We start from the raw sequence: 21,071 nt of genomic DNA, 5'->3' as shown, positions 1-21,071 counted from the left end.
CATAGACAACCACCACCATTCGCTGATAACATTAGTTGTGTCCCTGTTTTTTAAGCTACGGCTTAGCCACATTGCTAAAACAACTACACTTAGCTTACAGAGCAACAACATGCAGACAGAAGCTCAATAAAACTGTCCTTTTCAAAGGGCATTAGTCCAATGTTATGACCCTGGTGGGTCTCTCTGTGGGCCTGCCCATTTTTGCTGCGTCTCTCTTTCTCTCTCTCTGTGGGGATTTCAACATGCAGCATTTCTTGATGTATATTTTTAAAGGGAAATCTTGTATCTTTTTTTTACTGCAAAAACAAATGTAACTTTTATAAAAAGAATATTACTAATATAATACAATAATTTGAATTATGACTTTTGTCAAACTGTTTAAACTAAACATGTACTAATTCAAATTATTTTATTATATGTATTAATATTCTTTTTATAAATATATATATTAGAAGGCATATATACATATATATATTGCCATTCTATATGCTGAGTTTTAGTAGCCTATACATTATTATAACATAATGTTACGGCCCCCGGGTGGTCTAGGGGTGAGGGGACCATAAACATATGGGCAGAACCTGGTCGGTTGTAAAAGGTACTGTTTATTGGGAACCAGAGGTAGACAGGCAGGTAACAACAAACAAAAGGAGGGTGGATGAGGGTGCTGTGAAAAAGACAAACCAAGTTAAATAAAAGAGATCCCCAAAAGGAGGACTATGCCCGAATATACATTTAAACAAACGGTAGGCTCTTACCAAAAAATACAAGGAGCACAGCACCCACTACACCTATGAAACTAACAGGCACATAAACTACGTGTGGTGAATCAGTGTCAACTCTTGCCCCAACTCCCCCCTTTTTAAAAACGCAGTACTTCACTCAGTTGCACACAAATACACACACGGGAGGCACACAAGTCAACTGGCCATGACGAGCTTCCCCGAGCCACTGGTGGGCTCCCCTTAAGAGCTAGAGGTAAGGCTGAGGTGGTGACGTGCCATTGGGTGGGCTGGGACAGGGTGGACCGATGGGCGGAGCTGGAGTGAGCCTGACAGAGCTCCACCGAAACCAGGAAGTAGGCGGGGCTTTAGTCCACAGGGCCGCACAGCCTACTTGGTACAGGCAAGACAAGACAGAGAAATACAGACCACGGTGACAGCCGTGACAAATAAATACTTTGTGCGTGTGTATTTATTGCAACTATTGCACCTCTGTTCTGTTTAATGTTATTTTCATATAAAAACCCATGGTTATAATTATAAGTATTCATAAGTATGCAGTGTCATAAATACATCTCTGTGCAGGGTGGGTGTTCTGCCCGTGGAACTGGCCAGTTGGCGCCCCCTTCTGGGCGCTATTGGTTGTTTAATTAATTCGCTTTTACGTTGGCATGCACTTTCACCCGGAACCGGAAGTTCGCCGTCTGTGTTATTGTTTTTGAACGTTTCAGAGAAATCATCCGCTGCCATGTTAAACGCCTTCGAAAGAATAGTCTTTTTACTCCAATTTGAATCGTTTATTGTCAGTTCTGTAAAATAAAGCATCTGGAGCGTGGATGAGTATCCTGACTCCCGTATTCCTTCAAATGGAAGTTGGGTAACTGCTGAATTGTGAAGTTACACACACAAGGAGAGCAGTACAGTGGGGATTTGAAAATGCAGTCTTCTTGATTTAAAGGGAAATCTTGTACCTATTTTAGAACATAACATAATTATTCAGAAGTGTCATAACTACATCTCTGACGTATATAAGAAACCAAACCGTTTACAAATCGGTTGAAAATTGAGCAAGTTATGGTTATTTAAAAAGTAAGCGAGCGTGAGCGAGCTGCCCGTGCCAAGATGGCCGCCATGTGCGGACGAGACAGCTAGCCTTTATATATATCTATGATACGAGCGACCACGAGCAGTGTCCTTCCAAGAAGACCCGACCCGAACTCGGTAAGAGAGAAGAACTTTGCCGGAGAAACTAGAGGTGAAACAGCTGGACCCAGATCAGCCAGACCTTATAATCAGACAATGACCGGCGTGAATGCGAAGCCGCACATATGACGCTTCAGTAGAGACTTCTACACCTGCTAGTTAGCTACGTGCTAACGCTGTAAATTTGCGCACCGCGCTCATGAAGTTAACATCGCTACCCAGCTGGGACGGACGCACACAGGAGTGCGGGGAGGACACGCAACCAGGACGTGGATGAAAACAGGCACATTTTATCCAAAATTATTCATTTTGTTATTGTTATTCGTTTTGTGGGGCTTTTGAGTTGGTCTTTCCTCAACACACTGATCGGATGTTTCCCTAACAAACTAGGTTCATAGGTGCATCTCAATATATACGTATACATGTTCTAATAGATTTATATAAATATAGTTATATTGTAATATAGTACATCATTTAATACCATGTATTTATTATATTAAATGTATATTGGACATTTATAATAGTTACGATATGGTAGTTGTATCATATTCTGCATATTGTTTTTTAAATCTATATATAAAAGATGTCCTCCTTATGTTAAACTAAAACAAAAAAAGCTTGATAGTAGAATATTTAACAGTAAAGAAATAAATTACAACGTACTTAGCATGACGCGGTGACGTCATAAAGTCAGCTGCTGTTTCATTTGCGGAAATGACAGTTTTCCGTTCTTCCCTACCGGTGAGTAAGGACTCCCGAGTCCGTCTCCCGACCCGAGAACGCAAGTCCGTTCTTTCTGTCTTATTATTATTATTATTATTATTAACAAACGGCCATGACCACCTTCAACCGGCCAGTAGGCTTTAGATATCGGAAGTAGTGCGAGTGGTCCGTCAGGTGTCTGGCCTTCAGAATAAATGAAGCTAGCTGTAGAGCAGTGTTGCAATTTGATGCAATTTGCAGTGTTTATATTTATCCTCTTGGACCGCATGATTATTCTAACATAATTTCGATTTAGGAACAAGGCAGGATTAAGAACTAAAGGTAAAATGTTGAATGCATTTTCAGTCTTCCCTATATGGGCAATTTTCAAGTCTTGATTTGTTTTTCTTTCACAAAATGTTGCTCACTACTTTTGTCTGTGGTAAAATAAACACTACGTTTACGTTTCTGCATGTGTGCACTGCCGCTTACGGTTGTTTAACTAGGTACGAGACACCTTTACTCTGGAGAGTACGGCGCCGGAAGTACGTTTTTACGACGTGAAGTGAAACTGCAACAAAAATCTGCCGGATCGAAGTTTCAAGGTATGAATAACTCTTATCATGGCTGTTTGTTATTTTAGTTCGGTTGGTATTTTTATTGGACCTCATTTGGCTTATTTGACGAAACCAGTCATTGTGTAATCAGCAACCTTCATTTTCCAAATATTTTAACAAACGTTAGCATAACGTCACGTTTCTAATGCCAGCGCGTGTGTTCACGATGGTTTTGGTAAAAGCCCGGAGTATAAAGTGTCACGCACGTGAAGGCTTTTCTTGCTTCCAATGCTTACGGTTATAGATGGAGAGACATTAACATTGCTTCGCCGTTCCTTAAACCCGTAGGCGGACCCCTACTATCACTAATAAAACCGGCGAGGTGCTCACCGACAACACGCCTAAAATCGAATCCTGTCTCGGTGTTTCATCCCCTCCACTATATATTGTAGTTTTGGCTTGTTTTATGACAACATTGTATTAATCGCAAATGGCACATCTGGTTAGTTTCTGATAACATACATTGCGCGCTATAATAGTAATATAAGAAGAGAGTATGTCAAATAGGTTCTGGTCGCCGATCGATATCCTGGCAGATCATTTCCAGTAAACACTGACATTGAATGTCAGAATAATACATTATAGTGACTCTGATTGGATGTCATTCTCTAGAGAGGCTGAAGTTTCATAAAAACAAAAATGTAAACTTAATACAATATAATTTATGGAATAATCTGTTTGGTAGTCATTTTCATTTTGAAATAATACATTTTAAGTCTAAATTGATTACATTCACTTATTATCGAAATCTTCAGTTTGTCTGATGATTTATTAAAAGGGCTATTGAATTTGTTATGTGAACCAGAAAAATAGCAAATCTTCACATTAAAACTAACTGCTTATCAACTATTTGCTCATTAAGTCTTTTAAGCTTAGACAAATGACTTTAAGATTCATTGATTTATATTGTAATGCTTTTAATAAAAAATACAGTTTGTGGTTACAACATGCTTATGTGTGACAAATTTAAACTGGGGTGTCGCTGGCTCTGGATTTGTTAAGTTGACACATCTTTTTATGCCACCAACCGTTCCTTTTCCTAACTGGGTGTCATCCTCAAGTCCCTTCATGGGCACTTGCAAGTACGCTAATCAGTCCAAAATGTTCCTGCCGTTTCAATTCAGAGAAAGATGCTGAACAACATTTGTCATACACAAATCAGTATATAGTGTCATCCCTACAGAAAGCGGGTCCCAAGTCCCAAATATACCTTTTGCTGACCCTCTGGGGTCACAGAGAAACATGCTCACTCTCTGTCACAGTCACAGAGTCCATGTGTGTGTCATTTCCTAACAAATCTGGAAATCCATAGCTATGATAATTTGAGTTCTAGACTCCCCATAAGGTTATAATAGTTCATAAAACAATGTAAAATCCTATTATGCATATGCAGGAGATATAAGATATTTCCAAACAACTCTTCACAAAAAAGTAAATAATCATTATTTGTAAACAAATACTGATAAGTTTAGCCTGAAAAAGAAAAATGAAGAACTATTCCCAAATTCTGTTTCAACAGTGAAATATGCAGAGCATGGATCTCCTTGGCAAACTGGAAATCTACATCCCAGTGGAAGCTGAGGTGAAAAGGATCCCTCTGTGGACTTTGCCAAAGTCCGTGATCAGAGGAATGGGCCTCCCCGTGTCTGCCTCTAAGGGTTCTGGGAAGCTCACAGACTCTCCAGAAGGCACATGGATTTGTCCTGCAGTCATACGAAGGAAAGGCCAGAAACTGACCTCCCACGCAGGGAACCACACAATGGAAAACCTGTCTTCGCTGCTGGGAAGAGAGTTTCGAGCTAATCCAGGGCCCGTCCAAATGAGCTTTGTCTTGGCTAACCATGCGGTGTACAGGGCGCTGAACGACGCCATGAATGGAAAGAAGGTCTTGGCGCACACATCTCACGCCTCCCTGTTACCTCTGGGCGATGCACCGCGAATGTACAAAGATGCCGTTATCCTCTACAATGGACACGTATACCTGTCAATTAGGAATCCCAACCAGAGCCGGAGTCCACCAGAGATACTCCAACAAACGACAGCTTTACAGTCTTCCATTCCTTCAACATCAGATTTACCATCTAAAAGCCTCAAAAAGGTAACATAATATTATTTAACTAATGTTTGAGGCTCAGCCAGACACTTGTGGGATGTAAAACCTTCTTGGTACCTTCCTCTGCCTCATTAAACCATGCTTTTTGTGATTGGCCCTTTTCATAAAGCACGCTTTTTTCTCTGTAAAGTTGAAAGAAAAATACTCATGAGGCTTCTCTGTCCTCCTGCAGCGCCGGTCCCCTCAGACTTGTCTTGAACCTGCAGAACCACTGAGGAAGAAACTGCATGTGACTCTGCCCCACATAGCTCCAAAACAGCTAAATAATTGTCTCAGTAGACCAGATAATCACTCCACAGCAGACCAGGTGAGTGACATGATAAGAATAATCAGGAGAGAGAACTGACTTCATTGGTTCAGCCCATTTGGTGATGCGGTTACAAAATGTTTTCAAACAGATCAGGAGATTTTATATTACATATTATTTTATTAATACATGCTAATTAAGGCCAACATTAAAGAGGTGTGCCTTAGCAGATGGTTAGAATAGGGTGGAAGCACTGGCCAATGGTTCAATCCACAAAACTGTGGATTGGTGTCATGACAGGAAATGCATTTCACCCGTTGCATTAAATCTGCGATGTGTCCACACAGGTCTCCCAACCACAGACAATCCATCATTCATTCTGCCGTATTATATTTTAACAATACAGAATAGAGGCAGGTATTTTTTACATTTTTAAGGTCAGGGACCTTACAACAATACGCTGCTATCAGGTCACCCTGGCACCATGACAGTGACCAAAGAATGTAGTCCCTGTGTGACATCCATGATGTCAAAGCCTTAAGTTCAGCACGAGCCACTCCAAAATGGTCGGGCACCTCAGGCTCAAATTATTAGTAAATGTCTTTCTCCATGGAAACAGTCCTCTGCTTCCTTGTACCTTTTGTTAGAATCCCTCAGCCGTCAGTTAAGGATTCTTGGTTTGTCACATTACTGGAAGTCTTATCTTGATGTGATACTACCCTGTCAATCCTGTAGGAGCTCCTAAATGACAGCAAGCCCAAGGAGAAACGCACTGCACCTAAAGCAACACACGGGGAAAACAAGAAGCCTGATATGCCCAAGGGAGGTGACGTGTCCTCAACCACGACTGCACATGCTGGCAGCGCTCACAAAGGAGACAGTCAACGCCATAGGGATGTCGAGCAACAGCAGGCCGCAGAAGAACCAGCCACCACAGAGCAGGTGTGGTTTCAGCCTCAGGCGGAGCGTGGGCTGGAGGAGAAGGGCAACGACGAAGACGGCAGTGAATGTGAGATGGTGACGGGTGATGAAGAAGCTGATTATATACACGTAGTCAGTGCCGGTGAATCTAACAACACGGTCAATATTGTAGATCAAAGCGGCAGCCAGAGCCAAACCATGACAATGTGTCGGGGCGAAGCTCCAGCATCCACTTTGCTGCAGGAGTATGTTTTTAAGCAACTGGAGAATGAGGAGAAAATCGCTCGCATGAAGCTCAAACTGAGACAGGGGGTAGCCGCTCTCAACAACCTGCCCTCCCCATGATAGCGAATAAGAGATTGTTTGTGGTGCAGCAGATCATAAAACATGGATCACCACAAACAAATGATGCCCCTCATACTAATATTCCTTGGCAGATCCAGATCCACCTGTTGTTTGGGACTGCTGATCAACAAAGATCCAGATTATTTGCATGAAAAATGTGTTTGTGTAAACAACTCAAATGAATTCATGTTATTGTGAAAACATTTTACCAGGTTACATCCGACTACTAAATTTACCAAAACTCGTTTTCACTGAGCATAGGCTGAAGGGAACCTTTGTTCTCCTTTTGGATTGTAGAATTAAATCATTTTGAAACTAACATTATCAGATAAAACTATAAACAACATGCTCATAAACATCTCAATGTTACTCAATGTTGGCGGATAACGATCATCAATACAATTTAATTTCACGGATCAAGAATACACCGTTACACCACTAATAATCATGCCTTAGTTCCCCAAAACTAAAACTCCCAATAAGAGATTTACCCATGAACACATGCAGATCAGCATCCTGCTGCACCTAGATAATGATTCCCCTCCATGGAACATCTTCAAACAGGATACCAGTGTGCAACTGAACTCAGGGACAAGGTCTTTTTAAACTAGTACTCACACTTCCTCGACATTTGCTGCAGAGGACACATGCCATTGTTTTGTGACGACCGACCTTCGCAATTGGATTTAAGAAGTCCCTGTGATGTCTCCGTGACATCACCCGTTGCTTCGTGGACTGTTGCTTTAAGGCCTTGAGTTTAGCGTTTTGGCCGTTACCCTCTTCTGTTTTTTTGTTTATTGTTTTTTACACTTTACAACCAAACGCTGTATTAAACATTCTTAGAAGACTAAAATTTTAGAAACAATTTTTTGTGGAACCCCTCTTTCTCTAAATTCCATTTGTTGCTGTTATCTGTTCTGAACATTTGCTCACATTCTAATGTTCCTCTGACTGGGATCCCTGAAGTGTGGACCCGCCATGAGTTTGATTATACATTGTGAAGACGTTAAAAACTGGCGTCTTTGACGGTCTGATTCTGTTTTGCATAGGAAATGTTAATTAAATTGTTCATCATCGAGTCTGTCATCACACTCATTTTTCAAAAAGAAGTCCTCCATTTCCTCCAGGCGGTTCTCCTCATGGTGTTTTTAATCAAGGTCAAAGAGAAGGGATTAGGAAGGGACACCGTTGTTTCACTGTTCGATCCCCTCATTACAGAGCCCACAGAATGACATGATGACGGATGTTTGGAGTACTAAAACCCAGAAATTAGTCCGCGTCTTTACTCTTCAGCTTCCACTGTTGCAGTTTCTTTTTGTAAGAGGTGTGAAACACAAACTGGAGAGATTTGTTGATCTCTGGAATGGAATAATGAAATAGAATAGAATAAATAGCCCTGCGGTAGATTTTAAAACCTTATACGTGTCTTAAATAATAATAAAAGATGAGAAAGGCCCCTTACTAGACCACTGGTCCTCCTTTAGCTCTGGAGGAAACGTGAAGTCATGTGACTGCCTGTAGCTCCTTATAGAGCCCAATAACTCTTTTAAAAGTGGTCTTCATTTGTAAAGAATGAATGTGGAAGTATCCTAAATGGTTGTTTGCCACAGAGAATATCTTTCTGCAATAATGAAAAAATTAATTGGGGAAACCCCATAGGCTTTTCTTCATAGTACTGTTTACTGTGACAAAATTACATAAATAAATGACTCTACACTCTATTGATACGGGTCTGCAGTGGTGAATTTCAGGCCGACAGCATCTTCTGCCCTCTCCATACGGATGGTCTATGATGTCCTGTGCTCAAGGAGATAAGAATTGAAGCATTGAAGTACCTTATAGGCATTTAGAAGGTGATCATTGCTGCCACATGATACTGCCGGGTCATCCAAACAAGTTAGTTATTATCAATATTCTAACTACATGCTGCAGATATTGTTGCAGATGTTTACTCTTTTCATTTGCTTTTGTTTTGTCTTGTTGCATGTTTCCTTAAAGCGCCTCGGAGATCTTTAAGGAAACATGGGTGCCATGCTGAATGAAGATGACCCAACAATTTTACCTATGGGCTCAACCAAATAATAGAAATACCTCAGTATGTAACTCTAAGAAAGAAAGAGAAACTTAGGCCTTTTTTAGAAAGTAACAAGTACCCATCATATCTGTGACTGCGATGAATATGCTGTTTCACACAGTGGAACAGAGACAGCATGTTAAATCATCTGATAGGAGCTCCAGATGAGATTTGTGAGGAGTGTGGGGAGGAACCTTCCACTGTGCCCCTCCTGCTGCCGCTCTATAAGACTGCAGCTCGGCTGGAGTCCTACCACGCTGACAGGATGGACGCCTTACGACACCCTCCCGCCATGCTGAAGGTAAGACCGTGACACATGCTGCATTCAGGTGTACTACTTCTCACTGTCAAGGAAATAACTGGGACTCAGAAAGATATGCAATCGATTTGTTTTGAGGTATTCAACATTCTTTTTGAATGCTCATTATTACCACTAAGTCCTAAACAATTCTTTCCAGGAAACCATTGTTTGAAGCCGTGAGCTTATGATTTTTAACAGTTCCTAAAAGTTTTTAAGCTTTTAGGACCTCCAGGATTCCACGTCTGACTCATGGAAATTTATATGATTTATGTTTGGTAAAATTACTTATCTTGTTCAAATGTCTATATTGACCAAAAACAAGAAATCTCTATGCCTGGTTTTTGGCTTTGCCGTTTTCCAGGGCTTTCGACCACATTTCACTGTCTTCCTCAGTGGAATGAGGTCATGCCTCTAGAACCGGGCAGGAAAGTCCTGACCAACCTGCTGCATTCAATCGCTACAAAGGGTGTTTTTTCAGTTTTCAGCACTCTGAAACGATGCTAATAAGTCATAGTACTCCATTTCATTCAGTTACCTAACTTCTTGTGCTTCTTGTCAAAATCCTTAAAGTCTTATACCTGGAAATCATTCCAGCATGAGCAGTATGTTATCCCTTTAGAAATATTTAAGCAGTCCAGAATTCAACGAGTCTCCCTTTGGCCTAAAACAGTCCAATTTTAAACGGTTTACTTTGAAAGATGTATCGGTTCAACATGTCTCAGCGTTTTTATGTTTCTTTTATATTTTTCAATTTAATGTTTTTATTTCGTTCTTTCTGAAATTATGGAAAAGGACATCACCTCACGTGTTTGTGTGATGTGCTATCTAATGTGTCTCCCCTTTAAACATCACCAAGTAGTGTTGTGTGTTGTGTTGTGTATGCCGTAGATGCTTGTGTGTTTTCTTTGTGAGCTGGGTCACAGAACAGCTGTGCATGTGGCGGGCTCAGCGTATTGAAAGCTTCCCCTCTCCTTCCTAGGCCTTATGTGTTCAAGTGTGTATGCTCTACTCCGCCATGAGTCTAGCCGGCTGGGCTCTGTCCTCGGACGCAGCTAGACTGCGGTGCGGCACGGACCTCATCAGTGACCTCATATTTGTGTGTGGGGACCGTGGAATCCATTTAGGTAGGTACATCCTCGTTATGTCCTTGCTTTCACATCTGGTCTCACCTTCTATGGGATGTAAAATGTTCTTTATACGACTGGAAACCCCTCAGTAAAAGTCAGTTGGTACCCAGCACCTACCAGATGTTGGTTCAACGTTGAAGCTAGCATGTTGTACACTGACAACCAGCTGACCCCTGCTTTGGATTTTTTCAAATGATGTCATCCATACTTCCATACATCCATCCATACCAACTTTCCTTTATTTTAGCATGGAAACAAGCACTTATGCGTGATGTCCCAATAAGGTTTGTAGCTGTTATAGTATAGGTTTTGCAAATGTAATTTATGGAAGGAGAAAAAATAACAAACTGTAACTGGGGCTAAAAATATGAATTGATAGATTCTGTCGTATCATCACAGAATTGCACATTGATTCTATTGTCTAATTTTAATAAATATACAAAAAGATAATAGCACCAAGTCCTGTCAAGGTTATCCTCCCCTTTGTGGTACTACTTACACTAGCAGAGGTGTATAACAGATATGACCATGGTCATCGTGCCTAAGAGAAGACACTGCAGTAACTCGCAGTAAGTTATCAGCTCCACAACAACAGCCTGTTCATTTATTGACATAAAGACTAGCCACAACAATGCAGCCAACTGGACAGAATTTTTATGCGATGGTATATCTCTTGGTTGGTCTTTTATCCTGGGCTCCATTAAATTCCACTGTGTGGTCCATCACTAGATACATACAGCAGGTGTGGCATGTAGATGAGCTCACCAGATTGGTCCCTTCACATTGGACGGTATACTGTGAGCCAGGTATCGGGATTTAATAATAACCTTTATTTTAAATGAAAGTATAATATCTCGTACTGCACACAGAATTACCCACATGACCTTTCACTTGATTACCTTTTGCTCCGTTCTGACCAAGGCCACTTTACTCCTCACTATCAGACCAAAATGGCAGCTCACTGTGCCTCAGTGTGCGATAGCTTTGTTTTTCCAACACTTGTTATCTGAGTGCAGCGCAGCTTTCACAGAAATAACAAAGAAAAGGTGAGGGCAGTGGCAAACAGAGAACCAGAATTCTATGACTATGAGATTTTGCTCGTTATGACCAAATATTTCAGAAAGGCTAGCCAGTGTTTTAAATGCCAACTTGCTAATGCTCACGTTGACGCAGTGTTGAGAAAGCTAGTTAACGTTTCAACCCGTAGCAGTTGTGTAAATGGGTGGTTATCTAATACATTGTGCTACATAGAATTGCAGAGTTTCTCTCATAAATCCTGATATACGTATAGTCTTTTTTTGGTATAAAAATCTACTTGAGATTGTTCAATAAATGTCCTTGAGGCTAGTCACTTATATCTCTGCCAATCATTTTGTTGTTTATACTATTTCACGTACGATACATACATCTTAAAGTCATTGAGAAAAACGCATGCATTGGACAATCAGTTGATAACTGACAGGACTGGACCAATCAGAGTCAACTATGGGAATTCTTTGTCTGGGAGTCATTTACATTTCACGCCATTCCTTTAGTAGTTGGGGAAATATTTTGCATTGATGGTATTGTATTGGTATTACATGGTATTCTGAAGGCCATCTAGATGGACATGAAGTGGTCTTTTATATTCATGACTCTTAAAAGGATGAGCCCCGATGATTTTGAAAACATCTTGAACCATGCCACTGCAGCCGGCCGGAATACTTTCCCCCCTGGACTATAACCGTGTAATATCTTGAAATGCAATAATAGATTGTCATTAAAATGACTGAGCATGTACACCACAGGAGCACATCAAACAAGCCCTTTTGGTTCAAATGTCTCTTCTCTAGCACCATGTTCATGACCGACTCTGTACTTGGCCAGTACGTTTGTGTTGTGAGGTTTATGGCCTGTTGCAGTGGGGGGATAGACTAACATGCAAAAGTGAAAAAAGTTGCCTAACATACCTATTTGGGCTTGACAAACCTTAGAATACATTCAAGTTGTCAAGCTTTTATTTTTTGAAGTCAAGAAATTTAGAAATACCAAACAAGAATCTAATGTTGGACATTGGTCTCTCTCTCCGCAGGTAAAGGTTCGTGGTCTGGGTATGGCTCTCGACCCAGGGGGAAGGGGATAGTGGACCAGTGCTGTCAGTCAGCTGGCTGTGAACTTCAGCTTCTGGAGATGTATTGTGCCAAACCTAAGAGTAAGCTGAAGACGACAGCTCTCCCAACCCAAACCACGGCCACCCCTACCACCACACAGCTACACACGGTATGACCTCTACTGATTGAGCATGGGTGTTTATTTGTTAGCTTTTAGCAGAGCTGTCAAACGTAGGTCCTGAGTAGGGACTGAAGTTGTATTAGAGGTCATCACGTGGTCTAACTAGAAATCTGGTCACAAAATGACATGTACTGGTAACACTGGCTTTGGTAACAACGATTTCTGTCAAGGATTGTCTTTGGTGTCAGAAGAAAACTTCCAGATCTAAAAAGGGAAGCCAATGTAGAAGTGTCCTATGCTTGGATTACCTCTGGGGCCTCTGATTTTGTGTACGAGAAAATTACTTCTTTGTTGATTTTCTTTCCTCAGCAAACATTGTTAGCATGAGTTCATGGTCTCAATCTTTAGTTTTAAGTCTTTTTCAATACATTATAATTAATTTAGTAAATTATTACTAATTATTATATACACAGTCCAAAGGAGGTTGAGGTTCTCATCAGGGCCAAAGTCTGAGCCCGCCTTCAACAGACAAATTGTCTTACCCAAACCCGACATTCATAAACACATAACCTACATTTTTTAAACAAAGAGAGGCAAAATGTGATAGAAGCCCGAAGACGGATCCAGGTTGATTAGATCAGGGGATAATTAGGCTTGATATAAGGACGAACCATTGCAACACAAACTGGCACTACCCCATCTTATGTTGAGTTAAGAATATTCTGTTCCTTCGTTGGTTGTAATAGAATAGAATAGTCCTGAAATTAAAGCAACAACCACCACAGGAATAAAAAACATTTATTTCATAAATCCAAATCGGACAATGATGACTTCAATGGGTAAAGAAAACGCAACACAATAAAGTGGTAAAACCTAACTTAGCCCCCTCACAGGGCCAAGTCCACCTGCTACAGCAAAGCAACATGTCCTTGAATCAACTCTGTATTCCTATCTTTGGTATTGCAGACTCAGCAGTTCCAAGCAGTGTTTCAGAAAAGACTCTCTGAGCACCTGGGAGCTCCCGGCAGTCCAAAGAGGGAAGCTTACCGAAAGAAAACACAACCTTCCCTCCGACGGAAAAGCAAAGTTGCATTGTTTCGCAGGAGGAATAGAACAAAGAGCACAACCAGTAGGCCTTCCTCGGCCTCTAAGAGTCCACTTCAAAGAATAGTGGCAACTGAATCGTGACCCTTGACCTCATGGAAATAATAATATTTAGAGGTTTAGACCAAGACAGTTTGAAAGACTGGTATTGACTCTGGGGATTACAAACTGATTTGGAGGGAAACAAAGAGTTGCCGGGTAACATCCAGGAAGAAATCCTCGGGTGATGTTTAACCTCCTGTGGACTTGGGCTTGTGGGAGTTGGTGTTTGTAAGAGGCTGCTAAGCTCTAGACAAACGGTAACACTAGACACGCTGTGGATTTTCAGTCATCTTCCTTTTCTTTCCTACAAATGTAAAGTTACAGTGGATACACCACCTCACCAAGTTCTTCAAAGTAATGATTGAACCTGCTTTAGTCAAACTTAACCTACTGCACACAATGTACCTAGCCCTGCAGTGCAGAACCCGTTTAGGCAACAAAACCACCTGTAGTGCTCAGGGTTTGAGTAGTTTTAGAAGTAGGTTAAGTTAGACTAAAGCAGGTCCAATCATTACTATTGAAAGGTATATGCAACTGTGGTGCAAGGAACCGCAAGGTTGGTGGTTTGAATCCTGGCTGCTCCATGTCCCATGTTGAAGTGTCCCTGAGCAAGACACCCAGCCCCTAACTGCTCCCTGGGCAAAATGTAAAACCATGGGTTAAAAATGCAATGTAAGTCGCTTTGGATAAAAGCGTCAGCTAAATTACATGTAATGTATGTCAGAACAGTGAGTGACTGAAGCCTGCTCTCTATTGGACTCTACTTTGAAGAACTTGGTGAGGTCGTGTATCCACTGTAACCAGTCAAACCAGTAATTATCATTCTAATAAATGGTTTATGAGGGTTGTTGCAATGGAAGTGTCAGCAAACATCCAAATTCATTTGGAGTGCTGTTTTTGCCCTCCTAAAAAATACAAGCCCTCCACCCTGGAGGCTTGTCTCTTACCTGCGTCCGTCGGCAGTTTGGTTGAGTTCACTGGCTTTTTACATCCCTCTCCTGCCGTGGTATAGAGCTATAGGGGTGAGATCAGATGAAATGCGTCTGCTTGGATGTGCTTCATTTCTGTTCTATTTCTCACAGAGAACTAAACATGACTCTATTGTTGTAATTAAGACACCTATTATATGTATGACACATATGTGAGACCTGAAAAGTTACAAATAACGCTGATTCTGGTTCTGATTCTGTTATGTGAAGTGTGCTATCTGGTGCTAAGCATGTTCACATAGCACTTTTGACTGAATGTCAAGTCCAGTGTTTTGGGGCTACACATTCAAATGTACCCAAGATGTTTTCCCATTGAATGGGATAGATGTCAGTTGTACAGAGTTACATTTAATGTAATATGTATAGGGTTTCTTTTTGTGTGTGCTTTGTATTATTTATTTCACTATGACAAAATACAATTATAATAAATATTAAAACTTTAAAATGTGTTGTGATGTTCTTGTCATACCTTAAAATCATGGTTGTTTTTCACATGTGGTTCACTGATCACCACAAGTATCATACTGTATAGTCCCATTATCTGAACGGCCCCACTGATAAACCATCAGCAAGTTATTAAAAAGCCAATGAAAGGTAAACCATAAAGTGCTTAATTTTTCTGGGTAATCCAAATCGCACATTAAAGTGGATACTCTGAACATTTGTATTGCCTCTGAACAGCTCTCAGAGGGCACCTGAGTTCAGAGGTAGGTTGTTGTTTATTGTGTGCAGTTGACTCATATCCCAAGCTAGAGTGTGACAGCACTGCAGACCAGCTGGCCAAAGCCGACCCAGAGCTGTGATTTAGGACAGGATATTGGTTGGATTTTGGACTGCTGGGCAGTGACGCCACTGCTGCTTCATCATGCTGCACCATAAAAGGGCACAGATGGTGAGTATTTCAAATACCTGCCTTTTCAAAAGACAGAGTGCAGAGCAGGTAACACAGTCACATCAATTCAGCCGCTCATTGTGTGAACTCAACAGAAGTCCTGTCTGCCCGAGGCTCCAACCACGCTGAAACATTTCCATTTTAAATAGAAATGACGAAAATGTGCGTCCGCCCCAAAGCCGTACTAGAAGCCTGAAAACGAGTATCCCAAGAATATTAATGAGGGTGCCGGTATGAACACAAACACTCACAAAGTCAAATAGTATAAAAGTTGTATTTTTCAAACTTAGTTACAAGGCTGTCGTCCTCTCTCAAACACACACACATCAAATTGACTTAGGAATCACAAAAGTTTCACTCGATCATTCCCTGGATTGGTTGTTAGCTCTTCCCTCACTTATTCTGGTCACCCTGTTGCACTGGAGAGCATTTGTTGCTTTGTGCACTTCACAATATTTCTGGAGAACCCAAAAATGAATGAATTTGTTGTCTACCAAAAAGACAAGAAATGTTTGCTGAGACCCAGTCAAGAGGCGAATGCAGGTGTCTGGATCATTGTTTTCAAAGGTTTTGAAAGTAACACTGCTTATTGTGACTATCCTGAGAAGTCTGGACACTACACGGAAACTTGACAAATAATGTGCGTTTTAAAAGACATAAACATATTAATAAGGATGTAGCTTTTGAGACTGGCTTATAGAGGCTGGTTCATAGTTGACACTCAAAACCTTAATCAGCATAATAATCGTTCCAACAGGAGGTTCATGTGTGGAAAGGTTACATTTTAGTAACGCGTGTTTTCTTCCAATCTCTCCTGGTAAAAAGTATCACTCCAACACAGGCAAAGCTCTAATCCTGATCACAACAAACAAGACAAAATAGCCTATTTAATAACATATTCAACTTAATCTGAGATTCCTTGACTTGTATAATATGAAAGCTACTGTTTATAAAATGAAATTCTAATATAGGAACCAGTGAAGTTAATTTTTGTAAAGAATGAGCCAATATAAAGTAATTGATGTCATATTCAGTCCAGTACGTGAAAGTAAAATGAGCAAGACGCCTAAACCCTAATTGCTCCCAGGCCAAAAATAAAAGCGATGGGTTAAAAATGCAATGTAAGTTGCTTTGGATAAAAGCCTCAGCTAAATGACCTGTAATGTATTACTTCAGTGTTATTACTTTAGTGACACCTGTTTGGCAAACCCATTGAGCTGAAACCTCTGAAACAATACGTTTCAGTAAAGTTAGCGAGAGAAACACCTGCTCTACACACAGGCATTTGTGTCGAGCGACAAGGTTTTGTCGTCGCCAGACACACTTTTTAGTGTACGAGGCCTGTTAGGTGAATAGGCTGTCCACCTGCCAACTGTAGGAGTCCACTGAGGTGTTTCTGTCAAGGTTGCAGGAGGATCTGAACGTTATCTTTTTTTCTTGCTGTCTTATCAGCAGGCTTGTATCGGTAGCAGAGCAGCTGCAAACACAAAGACAAGCAGCCGAGCTAAAAGCTAGCCCTCGACCTGGACCAATGAAGCACCCTGGATGTGAAAGCTTCAACAGCAGTCAGTGTTTGCCATAGAACTGTGCAAAAGTAGTTTTTTAATTGGAGAGTTGAGTGTCTTTTCCTTTTTTGATTTCCAGGATAAACTGTTTTTCCCTTTTGTGTGCTTTGTTCTGATGGTTCATGGAGTTCCTTGATTCTCTCTCTTAATTGCACTGAGCCACCTTTTTTACCAAAGCATCACCACCAATAGTGTTGCAAGTTTCTAATCTAATTTTAATTTTCCCCCCGCTGTGCATTGCCTTGGCAGAACATATTATTATTATATTATGAGGTAGGATTGGATGGATGTTAATAATAATCCAGATTTCATTGTGAAATGTGAATGTTTACTTTCACAAATGATGCTCTATCAGCAATTTATGGGATGTTCTGTCAAATAATGTTGGCCACTGGGTATTCAAAATGCATTAAATTATTATGTACTGTGATGACCAAGAAAACCTTTGTTTTTAAATCAGATTTCGTGAATAAATCCTAATTTTGAAATGTTGTGTAAATGCACTGCCGTTTAACTATAATTCAGATTATATTAAAAGAATCATATTAGCATGAAGTATGATATACAGTTATGGCAAAACTGAAAAAACGTCAGAAATCTTTGTTTGACACAGAGCTTATTTTCTGCAACAATCCAATACATATCTAAAGTAAATGTCCAGTTGGCTTTTTGTCAGGCGAACCACTGCGACACAAACTTGCTAGGCCAGCAAAAACACATCTTAGTTAGCATGTTTTTGTAAGGGTCAGTGGATTTAACAAACCATAAATTCAGAAAACAGAAAATAAATTTACATTCTAATTTCCATATAATTTGTATTCAGTAACCAAACTATATTTCAAGTAATCCGACCCGTTCCTGGAGGTGATCGTGTTTTAATATCTGACTTTAGTAAACCTCTGTGACCTCTAGCTGCAGGAGACATGCGTCACTGCATTTCTTAGACTTGTACAACATGAATGAGTTCTTCACTTTACTTATTAAGCTGTTCGTTGTCTCCTGATCTCTTTTTGTTGTGTTTCACAGTGTTAGAGTGAATAGAACAATGAGGGACAAGTCGATTTTGATAAGTGTTTGGGGACAATTCTAAGATTAAAAAGGATGTAAACACTGATTACTGATAGTGACCCGGAGAGAGTGATTCGTCCACAGAAACATTTGTTTTTATTCAGCATTTGTCACTCAAATCATTTGTCCTTTCTTTTATCTCCTTATTGCATAACCTCTGCCTGTTGAAGAAAATGACAGCACTCTTTTTGTGAGGCTTGTCCTTACCAGAATAAGCAAACTCTATCAACCTGTCATAAAACAGTTGTCTTAATCCGATGATCATTCACAAAAACGTTTGCTTTGACATGCTTGATCGCATGGGTCATCGCAGAGTCATGTAGTGGCAGAAATAAATATGAGGGCAGATGTTCAGAAACATTGTGTTAAACCAAAGCAGTACATGACTAAAGAGGGAGCCAATCAGGGCTGACATGACGGCCACATAAATACATGAGGGAACATTACATACACAAGTGATTTTTCACTGCCAGGATGAAGTTCTTATGGATCGACTTCAGCTTTGGTTAGAAATTCTTAAAATTAGGGTCAAACTATGTCTTGTTTTACCTGATACGAGGGTCTGAATATATATATCAGTGACATGCTAACACTCAATGTGATAGTAGTATTATATAGTTTTATATACTATATAGATAGTAGTTTATAGTATCGTACTAACGCCCACTTTGACCGCTAGGAACCTCGGCGTCACACTCGACAGCCAACTCTCCCTGACTCCCAACATCACCGCGACAACGCAATCCTGTAGATACACACTCTACAACATCAGGAGAATACGTCCCCTTCTCACTCGGAAGGCAGCGCAGGTATTGATTCAAGCTCTTGTCATCACCCGCCTGGACTACTGCAACTCCCTCCTGGCTGGTCTCCCTGCCACCGCCATTCGACCTCTGCAGCTCATTCAGAATGCAGCAGCTCGACTGGTCTTCTACCTTCCGAAATTCTCTCACACTACTCCACTCCTCCGCTCTCTTCACTGGCTACCGGTGGCTGCCCACATCCAGTTCAAAACATTGGTGCTCACGTACCATGCTGTGAATGGATCGGGTCCAGCTTACATCCAGGACATGGTCAAACCCTACGTCACAACCCGCACTCTCCGCTTTGCATCTGCAAAACTACTCGTCCCTCCCTCACTGAGAGCAAAACACTCGACTAGATCACGACTCTTTGCTGTCCTTGCGCCGAAATGGTGGAAGGAGCTCACTGATGATATCAGGACAGCAGAGAGCCTTCACATCTTCCGCCGCAAACTAAAGACACACCTTTTCAGACTCTACCTCGAATAAAGACTAACAAATTGTAGCACTTAAATTGTACTTGTAACGTCACTCATCTATAGCAAATTGTAAATTGGCTTATTTGAGGAAATTGCACTTTCTTGTTTCTTGTTCTCCTGTGTTTGCACCCTATGGTTGAATGCACTTATTGTACGTCGCTTTGGATAAAAGCGTCCGCTAAATGACATGTAATGTAATGTAATGTAGTATGGGTGTTCTATCCATCTTTCATATTCATCTCCTATGTTTTGTTGACCAATCCATCCAACATCCTACTTTCTTCCCTTTCTCCTACTGTACCTACAGAACAGCCTACAGGGGGCAACCTCACTTGAAGTGAAACAGACATCGTTTTAGTGCATTTCCTGAAACAACTGATGGTTTTTCCTTGTGTTGGTAGGCCCTGGGTGCCTCTTAAACCTTTCAACAAGAAGGGTAGTGCAATAAACTTCAACATGCAGTTAACATTAATGATTCCAACAATTTGTCTAGGTTAGGAAATGATTGTGGTTTGTATTGAATAAGTATTACCTTTCTTAACTTATGCTCATACAGTTATGTACATAACTTAGTAAGTTAACAAATTTAGCGTTGTTTTGGTTTCACACAGGACAGTCTCCAGAGTAAAAGTCAGTTATGTCGAAAAGTCAGTTAAAAGAAGAAGGCAGCAAAGAAGCAGTATTGTGTTCATGAAATATTTGGATTTTTTAATAACACCACAAGCAAAGAGTCACTACCTGTCAGAGTCCATTGGGCTTGAAGCTTTACCCAACGTAGTTGTGACCAATTAATTTAGTGATATCCAAAAGTGCTAGAGAGAAGTCAGATTACCAAAGTTTGTTCTGATTTTGCCATTTCTTAAAAAAGCAGCTGAATCTCTTCTCATCCAGGGGCTGTCTGAAGCTGTGAATGCAATGGGATCTGAGGTTTGAACTTGTGCATTGTGTAACAGATCGACATGGACCACTCATATATGGGACAAGGACTTTGTGATTAATCCTTGTCTGTAAGCCTCTCTAACACATCCAGACTCTGTGGCTCTTCTGAGTGACGTCCTCATCCACTCTGTCCACTATCACCTCATAATGACAGCACATGAGGAGGGACAGGCAGGAGCACACCACTCCAAAGCAATGTGACACAGACATTCATGGTACCAACAATGTCTATGACCATAACCTCCCCAGTAGATAACCCGAGTGCTTTGTGTTCTATGCTTATCAACACCACCAAGACCAGTCCAGAGTCTTCCTTTTTGCTTTGTTTCAGTACCATGCAACATTATCAGGAATCAGGAAACATTTATTGCCAAAATATGTCAAACATACAAGTAATTTGTCTTGGCGGTTGGTGCGTGGCAGTAGACAGTGTAACAATAGACAAGGCAGTGCACAAGTAATAAAATAAAATAAAATGCTAATGCAATAGGTTAGTAGAACAAGGCTATGGGTTAGTATAAAATAAGAGAATGAAGTTAAAGTTAAAAATTAAAAAATATTTAAAAAGTTACAAAATATTAAAAAATAAAGTACACTATCAAACAAG

The 21,071-nt window shown here is 40.7% G+C and overlaps 2 protein-coding genes across 4 annotated transcripts; both read left to right on the top strand.

Moving 5' to 3' along the window:
• Positions 1-1,421: 1,421 nt before the first annotated feature.
• Positions 1,422-7,948, top strand: LOC120829175 (uncharacterized). 3 transcript variants are annotated; one of them, XM_040193083.2, is made up of 5 exons: positions 1,422-1,943; positions 3,134-3,232; positions 4,764-5,342; positions 5,530-5,664; positions 6,340-7,948. In XM_040193083.2, the coding sequence occupies exons 3-5, from the start codon at positions 4,770-4,772 to the stop codon at positions 6,868-6,870; spliced, it is 1,239 nt and encodes a 412-aa protein (XP_040049017.1). In that variant the 5' UTR covers positions 1,422-1,943; positions 3,134-3,232; positions 4,764-4,769; the 3' UTR covers positions 6,871-7,948. The 3 variants fall into 3 exon arrangements, with proteins under 3 accessions (XP_040049017.1, XP_040049015.1, XP_040049016.1); XM_040193081.2 differs by having other exon boundaries at positions 1,430-2,208; XM_040193082.2 differs by lacking the exon at positions 1,422-1,943 and adding an exon at positions 2,634-2,969.
• A 1,005-nt stretch (positions 7,949-8,953) lies between these two features.
• Positions 8,954-15,163, top strand: igf3 (insulin-like growth factor 3). The gene is made up of 4 exons (XM_078094140.1): positions 8,954-9,245; positions 10,225-10,369; positions 12,444-12,631; positions 13,550-15,163. The coding sequence occupies exons 1-4, from the start codon at positions 9,081-9,083 to the stop codon at positions 13,769-13,771; spliced, it is 720 nt and encodes a 239-aa protein (XP_077950266.1). The 5' UTR covers positions 8,954-9,080; the 3' UTR covers positions 13,772-15,163.
• The last annotated feature ends 5,908 nt before the right edge of the window (positions 15,164-21,071 follow it).

This window comes from Gasterosteus aculeatus, chromosome 2, assembly GCF_964276395.1.
Source record: "Gasterosteus aculeatus chromosome 2, fGasAcu3.hap1.1, whole genome shotgun sequence".
NCBI lineage: Eukaryota > Metazoa > Chordata > Actinopteri > Perciformes > Gasterosteidae > Gasterosteus > Gasterosteus aculeatus.
The sequence above is the reverse complement of the archived record's forward strand: the minus strand, read 5'-3'. Positions and strand labels throughout refer to the sequence as shown.